Source organism: Varanus komodoensis, unplaced genomic scaffold (assembly GCF_004798865.1).
Source record: "Varanus komodoensis strain SLA01 unplaced genomic scaffold, ASM479886v1 scaffold20_1, whole genome shotgun sequence".
Classification (NCBI taxonomy): Eukaryota; Metazoa; Chordata; class Lepidosauria; order Squamata; family Varanidae; genus Varanus; species Varanus komodoensis.
The window spans coordinates 18,837,963-18,852,048 of record NW_025335587.1 but is presented as its reverse complement, the minus strand read 5'-3'; the positions used below and the strand labels follow the sequence as shown (position 1 = coordinate 18,852,048).

Below are 14,086 nucleotides of genomic sequence, written 5' to 3'. Positions count from 1 at the left end.
TGCAAAACATTTTCCTTGTTTTAACCAATATGTACTGTATAATGTTCTGTAAGGAGAACGTTATGTGGTAAATACTGAAGACTCGGTTTAGTATATGTTTGGAACTGCCCTTTTTATGACACTTCTGCCTGCCTTTTGATCAGCCATCTGCTAGAGCAATTCTTTAATACTGCAAGCGATGGTATAAAATGTTGAGTTGCCGAACTTTGCCTGTAATGTACATAATGCCTGCCAGCACTTGAGTTGCTTCTAATTTGATACCCGTTTCAAGTAATTTTGTCTCATTGATAAGGCTTGTGTCTTTGCATTTCTGTTTGGGGAAATGGAGTGAATGGCATGCAAGAGCTAATGAATTCCTCTGTTGGCTTTTTTCTTTATCGTCAGTTGATGCTCGCTCAGCCCAGAAGTGGGTGAAGCTGTCTTCTGTTTCAGACGTATTCAGCTCTGATAGCACTAGCCACCATGGTGGCCGAATTCCGCGGAAGCTGGCCAATCAAGTGGTTGACAGAGTCTGGCAGGAATGCAGTATGAACAGACCCCTGACAAAGTACGACACATGAGTATATATATGAACTGAAATTAAAATGGAGTACAGCTTCTTCAACCAAGGCTGGACATGTTGCTGAATTGGTGGATGTGGTTTAGGATTTTTTTAAAAAAGGTAGCTCAGAGAAGTAGTAATGTTGGAGGAGGCTAAAAGTGACAGATGCAGAAGGGGTTGGATTCCAAGGACTGGAAGCGTTGATCCTTTGGTGCTTTTTTGGCACTCTTTCCAGGCAAAAAGCTTCTCAGTTTTTAAGCCCTGGATTGTGAGCCTGCAGCTGTTCCCACCTTGAGCTTGGGCTTTTGCATACACCTCCAGGAGGGCTAAACTCTTCTGGCTTTCTTTCTCTCCTTCCCCACTATCCTTTCAAACCAAAGGAGTGGTTGTTGGCATTACTTCAGTCATCTCCCCCTGAATAGCTTTTCTTTCCTGGTTATGTTTACCCTTTACAATTCGCTGCACAACCTGGGTCCGTCCCTGAGAGTGTGTGTTTTGCAAGTTCACCCACGGCAGAGGTGGCTTGGATGAAGCCGTGAAACATGCGGGCTCTAAGTTCCGGCCTTGGCTGAACTTATCTTCAGCCAATAAAATAAGATTGCCTTATCTTATTTGCAAAGAGGGGCAAGTAAGTTTATACGTTGCACTTGCCTCTCTGCAATATTTTGTGGGTTTATTACAACTTAAATATCCTGCCTTTGCTCCCCTTGCAAGGAAGCCAGAGCAGCTTACAAGGTCCTCTTCCACCTCTGCCTTTTTTCGTCACGACGGCCCTATGAGGTGGGTCAGGTCGAGAGTCAGTGACTGGTTCAATGGGCAAGTGAGGTCTAGAAACCTGATCTCCCCGGTTCCAACCTAACAGTAAAACAAATATACCAAAGTAGCTATCAATACAACAAGAACATGGACCCTACCACACATGGTTGCTTTAATAATGTAAGCAACGCACTTTAAGAAGAGTAAAAAAAATGTACATGCTGTTTAGACCAACTTGTCGTTCCTTAGTATCTCACCCTTGCCTTGGCAGTTACCGAGGAAATTTTTACCTCTCTTCCTAGAGAAGCTGATACCTCCCTTTTACCATGGAAAAACATGCCAAATTCCCAATCACCAGCGAGGAACTTCTTGGACTCTGAGCAAAGAAGTGTGTGAGATACCATCCTGATTTTATCTCTGCCCAGCCCATCATCTCCTTAATTACCTTCTCTAAATATCAGCAGGCACACTCAGCATTAATTTATCCCAGTATTTTTAAAGATTAATCTTTGATCGAGCTGTGAATGAATTTGCACTGTTGCAAACTCTCCGCGTTTCTTGAGCTTGCCAGGACTTGATATGATATTGCATTATCGTTTTCTTTTTTGTTGCTGAATTAGTCAGTTGCAATTTGCCTGCATTTCCCGGCTGATGAGGTTTTGGCGTTTAGGGAGATGGGAGCAAAGAAGAGGATTGGAGCAGCTTATGCTTAACAGTTAAGCGTTTGGAAAGGGGCATTGTTTTTCTAGGATTTGACCGACTTTTAGAAATGAAGGCAGGAAGATCGGGGACTAGGTAGTGAAGGTCTCTTCTCTATCAGTTTCCTTTTAAAAGTGGGGCACCGGGGAGTGTGCACAAAAGGCATGGGCACAACCGTTGGACACAACAGTTTCCGAGCTTAACAAGTCCCAAGTCCATCTAGGCCATCACCTTTTTACTGAGAGTGGCCAGGCAGGTGTCTTGGAGAGCATTTGCAAGACATAGGTGATGCCAGTCCCTCTGCACCCAGTAGCCAGAAATAGACTGCCTCTCCACATGGAGGTTCAATTGTCTGTTTTGGGATAATTTTGGGTGGGGGGGTCTATGGACGCATCCAGCAATTCGAGACTGCCCTCGGCACCACCACAAGATGGCCGCTGTGGGGGCCATGGGTAATAACACAGGACAAGAAACCTGCCGGAATGACTGAAATACAGCTTCTTTGAAAATAAAGTATTTTTGAAATTGATTGAATAGGGAAGTCTCTCTCCGTAAGTTCAAACTCTCTGGGACCATCACAAGATTCCTGTTCTCTTTTAATTTACTATTTTTGTAACTTAGTGTACTCAATTTCTCCCTAAATGTGCTGTAGAAGGAAGTACTCTGCCACGTCAAACGGCGTATGTGAAGAGGAGACGGCTGACAAAATAGCATTTTGGGACTTCGTTGAAGCTACACAGAGGACAAATTGCATTTGCTCAAGGTACACTTGGTCATAATATGCAAAAATATGTGAACATCTTTCAGGGCCCATTTTCGCAAGCCAGCAAAACAGTCAGAGCCTGCTGTTGGGTATCTGTACAGTATTTAGCTTATTTTGTGTTTTTATGACACTTTCCTAGAGAGAAAAGTCTCTTAAGAGATGGGACATTGTGCACATAATCTTTTCCAAACTTTATCTTGTGGATTTGTGTCCTGCTTTTTGGTGGAAGTCCTCAAAGTGACTTGCAATATTAACAAGGTGGAACACTTTAAAATACTTTAAAAGCTAACACTCCAAACTAAATCGAAACCAGCCCAGGGAGGGTAGGCGTACGCATCTTGCGCTTTTCCTGCCCACCTTCCCCTTTCCTCCTGACACTTTCCCACAGGGCAGTAGGTGGTAGACACTCTGGCAAACGGGGCAGGGGAAAAGCTACCAGAAGCAGAATCCTCCTGCTTTTCTCTCTCCCCGCCTGCTGTCTCTTTACTCTGTCATAAAAGCCCGACACTGGCAACTGTACCTGGTTTAGTTGTAGGCAGATGTGCTCCTTGTGCCAGCATAATGCTTAGGCGTGGTTAAGCCTTACATCTGTATGCCTAAGCCACAGTTAAGAACTAGTGCAAATCAGGGGGTGAATCCATGCTTTGAATTGTCTGTAAATGTTCTTACAGTGACTTACATTGACGGATACTCTTTCCGTCTGTACAGAACAAGATCACCTGGCCGCCTCTTCAGCTTGTCCGCTCGTGAAGCGGCTGGCCTATTACACGATGGTGCCCTGCATCTGTCCAAGGCCTGGGCATCTGCTGTATGTTTGGCACCCCGGCTAAGATTAAGGCTAGAGAAGCGAAGATCCAGAAGGAGGGGAAGCGAAGAAAGGCTAACCATTCTCCTTGCTCATATTCTTCCCCGCTGCCCCTTTGTTAAGGGAACAAAGCACAGCAGAGTAGCTGTAGTTAAATGTTACGCCTGTTTATTGGCATGATTTGCTTGGGTTTATTTTCTGTGTGGTGCTTATCCGACTTTGTTTGGCTTTCAGTTAAAATATAGATGTTACAGCGCCTACTCTTGTTCCCTCCCACTTTAGGCACAAAAATATCAAACCAAGACTCGGGATTCAGCAGGGGCCGGTGCCTTCTGCCAGCCAGCAGCAGCAAGCCGCTCCAAAGCACAAGGCGAACGAGAAACAGGAGAAGGGAGACAAGCCCCAGAAGCGTCCTTTGACTCCATTTCACCACCGCGTGTCTGTCTGTGACGATGTTGCTCTGGAGGCAGACTCAGCCAATCAGAGGCTTGTAATCACCACCTCAGATAACCAAGTGAGGTTTTCAAATCTCAGAACTAATGACGTGGCCAAGACCCCTCAGATGCATGGCACAGAGATGGCAAACTCTCCCCAGCCGCCCCCCCTCAGTCCTCACCCCTGTGACACTGCTGACGAGGCGGCAACCAAAACCCCTTCCACGCCCCAGAGCCAGCATTTCTATCAGATGCCAACTCCAGATCCATTGGTTCCTTCAAAAGCAATGGAAGACAGGACAGAAGGCTTGTCCCAGACTTTCCCAGCGTCCTTTGCAGAAGTTATAGAGCCCACAATGTATGTTGGTACAGCCGTGAATTTGGAGGAAGAAGATGCGGATTGCATGTGGAAGTATTACAAGGTTCCAAAGAAAAAGGATTTGGATTTCTTGCCGCCGCCACTGCCAAGTGAAAAATTTAGGGATGACCCTGTGGGATCCGCGGGGTCAGAGAACTTACCATCTGCTACAGAGTAAGTATATCTTAAGTTCCTGCTCTTAAAAACAAAATCCATGTCTCAAACCACATCTCTTACTACAGGTGTTACAAATCTTTTGCTCCAGGACGGAGAGCATCGGGAAACTGAGGGATCCAGGGTTTTACTCTTGCCCGTTTCTGCTTTATCCTTTTAATGGGAGCCTGGAAATGGCCATACTCTGGAATCAAAATAACACATTTTGAATTGGATGAGAAGATTATTTTGCTTTGCACTGCATTGTAACGCTGCTCAAAAGGGGGGGCGTGGTGGCTTTTCTGTAGACGCTTTAATTGCTGGCACTCGAATTCAACAGGTCAAACTATTTCTATATGAGTAGTGAAGCTGTAATAGTAGTAAAAATTCTATATTTTTGGCCTGTCAGCATGTATGCATTGAAATCGTGCTCCTGGAAGTCAATTCAATTCAGAGCAGTAAGAATGAGCACTGCTTCTTACATAGCTGGGTCTTTTAAAGCTTTCTTTACTGTCTTTTCTGTAGGCTGCTTGGGACAGCAAGGTAATCAATGATTCCATTGCTCTTGATATACAAAACACAATCAACTGTGTGTTATACCTGAGTTTTGCAGTTTTAATTTTAAAAGCAGGCAAAAACTTCAGTTGGCTACTCCTATATTGTGATTTATTATACATGATTATTCTCAAGGAGCTAGAACAGAGATGGAGAATGTAAGGGATGATGGGAACTGTAGGCCAGACAATCTGGGGGCCACAAGTTGCCCCCCCCCGGGCCACAGGTTCTGTAAATCAGTTTCTTAAATAAGTTCACCAAAGATGTGTACCCTAAAATAGCCTCATACCATTTCCGTGTTAGTCATTTTTACACTCCCCGTCACTGCCACCACTCTGGTTTGTTTATTGTCGTGTTTGTTATTTCGGGAGTGGAGAGGTTGTGGATTCAGGTGCTGGAGGGCTTGAACGGCTGTACCATTGACATGTCGGCTGGCGATGGCATCTTAGTAGTAGAGCACAAAGTTTGGATATAAAAGATTCTGGCATTTCCACTTAAAGGGAGGAGCTGGAAATGAGGTTTACCGAAGATTGTACAAAGCTTGCCTCACTCCAGAAAATAGCTCTGGACTAGATGGACTCCTTTGAACATGTCCGTGTGACTTCTGTCATACATCCTTGCTCGGAGGGGGTTCTTATTCTCTGCTGGGTAGTGCCCAAGTGGCTTTTTATCAGTCCACTGTAGAACTGACCATTCATTGATGCTATTCAGATTTTCCTTCTGAGAGGACTCGCTGACTGGGGATTGTCACGCATTCCTGAAAATGGACTTGGCACCTCTCTGTGTGCTTTGCTAGAAGAGTAGTTGTTTATATGATTTTATCACCATTTCCTCTCAAAATCTTTTTCACTTCAGTCCTAAGTTACATCCCTTTGAGGTTTATTCCAGACTTCTAAGCTTATAATGAAGTATGCAATGCATTGGAATCGGTAGAATGAAAAGAGGAAATCTTTTCTCACCAGATTTTGAAGTGCAGCTCAGTTCTTTTTGAACTTCCTCACTTTCCTCCTACCCCATGACGATTGCATCTCTCGAGAGCCTTCTCTTTGATTTTGAATTATCAGCAGAAAGGCATATCCTGGCTTATCCGAAGTGCTCCGGATAGCTAACAAAGTTATAAATGATACAAAATGGGTCCTTAAAGTAAATGAAGGTTGATCATATAGGTGGAGACTCCAAATATGGATAGGATGGTGGGAAAGAGGGGAAAACAATCCTAAGATTTGTCTTACACTCCCCCCTCAAGGTCTATTTTTTGAAGTTTATGTGTGAGGAGCAGGTCTTGTGCATGGGACTGCGTGGCTAGATGCATATTTCTTTGTTAGGCCAATGGTGTTCTGCCTGCTTGCTTTCCTGTCATCCATTCCTCACCGGGCAGTTGCCAGCATGTGGGGATTTGTCCATCATCCCACCAGGACGGAAGACGACTGTGCAGCACTAGCATCCTCAGTCGCCTCCCTCTCTGCTGCCTTTTGGGGCCCCTGCCCCCTTTCTCATCCCTCACATTCATTTAAGGTGCGCCTGCCTCTGTTACACATACAACTAACTGGGCAAGTAGGAAGAGGTCTCCGGCTCTTATCAGTCCCGAAAGTCCAAATTGAGCATGGGCTGCTTCCCAAAGGTGTGGTTTGGCACTCGGATGTCAGAACTTCTCACAGCCTTCTTGGCAGTTGGCATGATTTTGCGCCGCTGTTTCCTCTCTGCTCCTCTTTCAGGGGCACCTGTTAGTGTCTGAATCCTCCTGTAAGAAGCCGCCTCTTTGGCAAGGCAGCCTAAGACAGTGAGCAAGTGAGTGATCTTTTGCATTTGTCTGTGTCTCTGACGCTTAGCCGGGAGGGAGAGGGAAATAATTCCTCTTGGGTGCCTCTGCAGAGCAAACAACAGGCTTTTTTTGTGCAATTACATAGTGGCGAACCTTAATTTTGCTCCTGAAACTATATTGGCTCTAGCTCCCTGCTGGAACTTGGATCAGTAATGAGTTTATTTGTATGACACACGCTTATCAACTTTGTCCACACTTAAATGTTCTCCAGTGCACGCTTAAAACTTCCTTGCTGTACACCTACAATTGACAGTGTGACAACAACCATTTATGAATATTGATGGTATTCATAAGAGAGGGGAGAGAGCTATCTGCGGAGTCATATTCTGGATTCTGCATGTCTATTAGGGTCATATTTCCCCAGCATTTTCATTTTGCAAAGCATTCCATGGCAAACTCTTTGTGATCCCCCCACACTATCTAACAAATTCTGAACTTAAATGCCCTTGACTGCTACTGAATCTCAGAAGAACTGCATTTGCCTGAAATGTATGGGCATCAAGTACATGCATCTCTTGTGTCTGCCTTGGAATACTTCCATCATAAGTGATGTTTGCAGCTGTTGCTGTGACAACATGATATGAAAATAGAGAGATAAGAGAGGGCACAAGCTTAATTGCCTCTGGGCAAGTTGTTGAAAGGGAATGGCAGAGCCCACCTGCAATTGTTGGTTTTAAGTGGCATTTACACCTTGAACCAGGGATTTGAAACAAGATTAGTTAACTCTTCATTTCATTCGAAGAATAAAAGCAATCCTTCTGACACGGATTGCATTGTTTCTCTTCCCTCCGTATCAGTAGCATGGAATTTCATAGAGCTCCTTGGGTGGGCCGATGCCATGACAAGCGCAGGAAACCAAACCTATGCATTTCTTTAGCTCCACTTTGGAGTTATTTTTAAAGCCAACTGGAATTTTTGGGTGCTCCCTGCAACTGTCTCCCATCCTTAAGCTTCATCTCATAGTTTCTCAGCTACGTTTCCAAACTCTGAATAATATTCTGTTGCCATTTTCCTCTTGTTCAAGAGGCAGGAAATGTGTTTCCTTTGCTAGCTTATCTTGAAGGCAGGTGTTAAGTAAACAAAACCGTACCACCAGCAATTCTCTTGTGATGTCCTATTTCCATAAAGTTGTTTTACTTCTGAACGAAGTCTATTTAAAAAATCTTCCTTACGTACGACAGTGATTTTCGGGCTGCATTCTGAGGAATTCTGGAGTATCTTGGCAGCTTAGCAGGTTTTTAAATGATGAATAACGGTGAGCCTACTTCCCTGAAAGATCTTTTTTGCCAGCCACTACTGTTCTTTCCCTTAACAATGAGCAGCAGTTTAGTACTTTCTATGCCCGGAGTGGGAAGACAGTAGATCTCCAGAAGTTTTGGACTCCCAAGTCCCAGCATTCCTGACAGTTAGCCATGCTGGCAGGGGCCTCTGGGAGTTGAAGTCCAAAAACTGCCTCCTGTGCACCCTTGCCCTTTGTCTCAATGTCTTAGAACTAGGATGCCTCAAGGATAGCCTACCTTACCTACCTTATGTGTCTGCAGGACATCTTGAGAGTCCTTGATGCACCTGAAGTTCAGTTGGCTGAAAAGCTACATGATCAGGCCCACTCTGTTCCTGCTTAGGTTGTGGAATGCCTTCTCTTGCGAGATCCATTTCATCCCCTCCCTATTTGCTTGTTTGAAGCTGAAAACAACCATGTTCAAACAGACCTACTGGGCATTTGATTTAGATTTGTGATTTTGTGCCACTGTGTCCTATTATATTACCTACTGCCTGTTGGTAGCGTTAATGTTTGAAGTGGCTGCTCCTGATAGCTTTTGATGTAAGCTTTTTTTTCCAGAGGAACAGGCAGGGTAAAATGTTTTAAATATCTGGATCAGTAGCAGTGAAACTCGCTCAGCAGGCTCCGGCAAATCTTCTGCGGTGCACTGGGGTTCCCGGTCAAGCATGCCACGGGTTCCTCAGAAAATAAGTACACGTGGGAAGCTAAGAAGGAAAACATTTTGAAAACCGCCGGTGTGTGGGCTCTGTCAAATTTCAGGAGGGCAGTCCAAAAGCTTGATGATGGAAATGCCAGCTGTCTCTACCGTTCAGTTGTGCCCAGTTTGTTGCTGCCTGGAGAAACAGTTTGAGAAGATCCCTAATACCGGACTTGATCAAATATGTTTCTGTGGCCAAAGGAGAGTAGGCTGAAAAGTCCAACTTGTGGAGCTCTTTTCAGATTATGTGAGGGTTTGGAAGAGCTACTTCCAAATGGCCAAACCTGAAATAGAGCAAGTATATCTGCACGTCTCTAATGGTTCGCAGAAGTATAAAGTACCTAGAAGTGTGCTCTCATTCTCACTTTCTGGCTCCGAGGTTGTTTTATCTCCTTAACATGGCTGACCTACTGCTCCAAGGCTGTGTGGGTGGAGACCTGCATGATTGAATCTATTCCCCGCCTGTATAAAACTAGAAGAAAGGCTGGGCTGGGACTTGTTCCCTGCGATATTTTTTTCCATATGCAGAGGCTCTTTTTTTGTTCTCTGCAGAAGAGCATTCAGTCATGAAAGCTGCACCTGCTTCCTGAAGTACTGCAGCTCAGACAGAAATTTACTGGCATCGTGAGAAATAGGTCTGTGCTGTGTGAGAAACGCCCTGGCTTCTTGCAGAGGCTCTTGACCAGCAGTTAGTTTTCCTGGAGGGCCGCTTTGAGAGAGCAATGGCAGAACATCAATTCCCCCTTCCACCGTAAATAGCCTTCTAGATCTGCTGTCACCTGAAGGCCCTGTTGGTAGCTCTTAGGACAAAATTGGTCCTTAGCACTGGAGGTCTCTAGGCGCTGAGCCATATAGGAGGATCTGAGGCTGCTTTCTGGTTCAGGGGTATCATAAAAACGGTCTTGCTCGATCTGCTCAGCATCCACCTACTCCCCTGTTCTTAGCCAAATCCCAACAGGCCTTTTGCCAATGATGATAACTACTCCTGTTACTTATCATCTACCATTGTACTGGTCTATTTTCCAGGAAAGCCTCTGATCTTGATGCACAAAAGACTCTACAGCAGAAATTGGTGGAAACTTTGGACCATGAGAAGAGTGCCTTTACTTGTTGTTCTTTGTGTGAGATTTAGGAGATCAAAACTTTGGTTGGAAGAGCACCTTGGCTTCCTGAAACCTTTGGTCCCTGGAATAATGCTGTGGTTTAAGCTTTTGTAAGCCAGAGTCCATGTCCTCAGATGAAGAAGTAGCCTCTAGTTGCCAAAAGCTTATGCCATAAATAAGTTGTTAGCCTTGTGGTTTTTGTGGCAGAGGACTAAAGGGACAATCCTGTTCAAATTTAGTCAGAAAAAGGGCCTAGAGCTCATAGCGTGCCCCAGCTAGCGTAACCTTGCTGAGAGTTGTAAGCCCCTTTTTATGGCAAAACTTGCACTCTAACAGTGCTGAGTTATGAATAATACTCCAAGACAATTCCATTTGGTATCAGATTAATTATTATTGGTTTAGGATTATATAAATTTTATGTTTTGATAGATATCTTCAGCATTGGAAAAAGTAGCTTAGGTTTTATTTTAGAATAAATGTTGCCACTTAAAGGTAGTGAAACATATAACCATCCATAAAATATTACTCTGCAGGTCTTAGATGACTGTGTACCATAAGTTTTCATCTTATATAGCAAGAGGTTTTTTTCCCTTGACAGACTCCATTATGCATCATTTCTCAGCTTGTGTTACTGCAGGAGTAATTTGGTTCTTGTAACTCTTTGGATCTTGGCCTTTGTGCTAGTCTTGGATGTGTCTTGCACCATTTGTGGCATCTTCCATGCGCATCCAGTTCTGGAGGCCAATAATCAATGTATCACAGTTCAGTATACAAGTAAACTGTTAATTGTCAACACCTTGGTATTGGTGAACTTTAGTAAGACAAAACAAAGGCTGAGACATGAGCAGTGATGTTCTTTTTCAGCACCTAATTGTATCGCGTTGTAAAAGAAGAACGACCATGGGCCTTCAATGTACTGATTAGATGTGGACACAAAGCTTTTTTTTTAATACTGAGATGGTATTAACCCATATTAAAACAGAGGGAGAAAAAATCCATTGTTACCTAGAGCTCTTGTGGAACTCTCCTGAGAATGTATGCAGGAAGGATGCCACATGAATTAGTGGTATAACGGTGAGAGTGCTGATCTGGGGCTTGGGAGATCCAGGTTCTAGTCCCTGCTTGGCCATGAAGCTCCTGGGCTGACTTTTGCCCAGTAGCACCTAAACCCACCTTCCAGGATCGTTGTTGAGAGGATAAAACGGCGAAGATGTAAGCTACCTTGGGTTCTTCGGAAAAGGAAGAAAGGTAGGGTTTAAAGGTGGTGATGGTGGGAAGGGCAGTATAGTGCTAACCATCGGACTGAACTTCATGGCTAAGCAGGGATTTGAAACTATCAGGATCACTTTAGGTTACGTTCGGATACGCCTCTTAGCGTGATAAATCCTATGTACGTGATCTGGAAGTGTAGGATTAGGATGTGAGTGGGAGATATGATTAAACATCCCATCCCCCAAGGAGTTTCACTCTTCCCACGTCCCCTTGTCACCCCGTCTTTTTTCTACCCTGCAGATTAATGGTGCAGTGCAGGAGACCCCTGAAGGTCTCTGACGAATTGGTGCAGCAGTATCAGAGCAAGAATAAGTATCTCTCGGCGATGGAGGCTGACCAGGAGCCAGAAACAGACCCATATGCATTTGTCGATGGCGATGAGGAATTCCCATTTCCTGATAAAAAGGACAGGCAGAACAGTGAGCGGGAAGCTGGGAAAAAACACAAGGTGAGTGAAAAGGGCGAACTGGCGCAGCAGGCGGATTCCCAGCAAAGGGCCGGGGGCGTTTTCCAGGACGCTTCCTGTGTTCAAGTGCACACGCGTGGTGTTCTGAGAAACACCCCCTTCCGCCGCCCCTGCCGCCCAGTTAGTGCTCCCAGAAAGACGGTGGGCTCATGTTCCTCCACCAAATCCTCAACTCCCGGTCACCTGCTTTTGAAAGCAGGTGGCGAAAGGACCTGGAGCTCGCTGCTCAGAGGGAAATAAGAACCCCTGCAGCATGTGCCACAGTTAAGCACACCTTGGGAAAACAACAGTTTCAGAAAGAGGAATCCATGCTTGCTCTTAATGAAGAATCGGTGCCTAGGATTGTCCCAGGAAACGGTTTTATTTGAAGTCCTTTTCCTGAAGCGTTCACACGTCTGTTCATTTCCAATGTACAATTTTCTATGGCGAATCCACGGGCTGTGTTCATGTAGCATTGCTAGGGAGGTTCCCTGAGCTTCTCCAGTGAAGAAGGATCAGGTGGCAGGTAATGAGGAATGCTTCTACCTAGAACTCAGGAGCGGCAGTTGAAGGCAGATTAGACATGATGGAGAATACTAGGCAAGGCATGGCAGCCTGTCCTGGGATAAGGCCATTCCCAAAACCTCAGAAGAGAACTAAGCCTTTGTTCAAAATTACCAGTTTTTTGGTATTGAGGTCACCATGACTGGAGGTCTAGCTGCTTGAGAATAAAATGCATCTCATATTCAGGTTGTGTATATAGGGAACGAGGAGTCCTTGAAGTATGCAGAGAGCAGCTGCATCAGCTTCTGTTTCTGACTTTTGCTTTTCCATCTGGCTTGCGTTTTACTTGTGGGGCTCCAGAGATCACACTCAAGGCCCCAGATGCAGTCTTACCGTCATCAAGTAGTTGGATCTGGGAAGGACCTTTTTTCTGTTGGAAAGAAAACCCTCACCCTACCCCACTTCCAGTTTGGGGTTAGATAATTAACTCTGCTCAGCGAAAGGCAGCTTTCTCTATGAAAGATTCACGTGGAGTAGATGCATCTTCTTTTATGCTGCCATTTCCCTTTTTCCTCCCAGACTGAAGATGGGGCACCCAGTGTTGGAGAAGATGCAATGTCTCTTTTTAGCCCTTCAGTCAAGCAAGGTAAAACGGCTATTTATTTTAAATTCTAGCATTCATTCATGTGAACCATCTGATAGATTTGGAAGAATACATTTGCTTATTTTCTCGTCGGGCCTATAATTGAATTGTGTCTGTAGTTAAACTGTTGTAATTTTAAGTGCCCAGTGCTGAGCCATTGATTGTTCTCCTTTCAGCACTAGATGCCCAGCGCGTTGCCCCTCACAATCGCACAGCCTCAACTAGTTTGTTTCACGAAAATGACCTGGTTGTCTCCTACACTGACCTTGACAATCTCTTCAACTCTGATGAAGATGAGCTAACAGTAAGTGGTTTGTGAAGGTTTGCATTACAGTTTTATATCAGGGTGGCGATGGTTAAGCAGCACCACAGACAACGATGACAGCATGTAATTAAAAAATAACGAACATAGGTCACGCTTACAGCTTCTGCGCTATTGCAGATGATTCTCTAAATGGGCTGGGTGTGTTTGGCTGACCTTAATCCTGCCCTGGAAGTGTTGATGAGTACCATGTTCTTTCCCATTCTCCTCTAATGGCATTGTGTAATCATCCCCTGATGTGGTGAGGTCTGGAGAAAGCTTGCCCCCCTGCAGGGGCTCAAATGGGCCAGTTTCCAGTTGCCCAACTTGGCAGCTGGGAATGTTCATCTGGAAGTGGGGAAACCTCTTTGGAAGAGGTTGTAGTCCATGTGTTTATGTCTGGACTCCTATCTCAGTCCAGGAAACCCGAAGGCAAATTCAGAGCAGCTTTTCTGTTACCCGAATGTGTGAAATAGCGTCATACAATAGCGCTTTCAAGGTGAAAGTTTGCACGATAAGTTTCAGCTGAGAATCACGGAAAGTGTCCACAGCTAGTCTGTCTCCTGCAGCCTCTCTCTTTTGCCGCTCTAAGCAGATCAAGGTTGCCGGGGGTGGGGGTCTAAATGAAGTCTTTCATTATGTTAAAGCTGGTCAGCCAGGACCGGCTTTGTGAATATAGAGGGAGTAATATGCATGCTGTTAACAAGCATCTATCAAGTCACCTTGTGTAGGTCTGCTTGTTCTGAAAGTTGATTTTAAACTGAATTCCACTCCTCCTTCCTCAGCAAACTGAGCTGGCACCACCCTCAGGGAGCTGCTTATGCTGCTTGTGGACAAAAGGGCAGGAATGCTGGATGTTACTTAATTGGCCTGGTCATCTGACTTGGCATCAGACCACTGGGCCGATAAAATTACATCCCTCCCCCTGTGACCCTCCCTGTTCAGCATTGTCT

The 14,086-nt window shown here is 45.0% G+C and overlaps 1 protein-coding gene across 2 annotated transcripts in view; it reads left to right on the top strand.

Moving 5' to 3' along the window:
- Window positions 1–14,086, top strand: part of MED13 (mediator complex subunit 13) — an 85,913-nt gene that overhangs the window by 49,875 nt on the left and 21,952 nt on the right. For both annotated transcript variants that reach the window (XM_044429805.1, XM_044429804.1), the window contains exons 6-11: window positions 385–547; window positions 2,649–2,759; window positions 3,847–4,530; window positions 11,481–11,688; window positions 12,769–12,835; window positions 13,009–13,136. In XM_044429805.1, coding sequence (XP_044285740.1) covers window positions 385–547; window positions 2,649–2,759; window positions 3,847–4,530; window positions 11,481–11,688; window positions 12,769–12,835; window positions 13,009–13,136 — 1,361 coding nt within the window. The remainder of the gene's footprint in view (window positions 1–384; window positions 548–2,648; window positions 2,760–3,846; window positions 4,531–11,480; window positions 11,689–12,768; window positions 12,836–13,008; window positions 13,137–14,086) is intronic.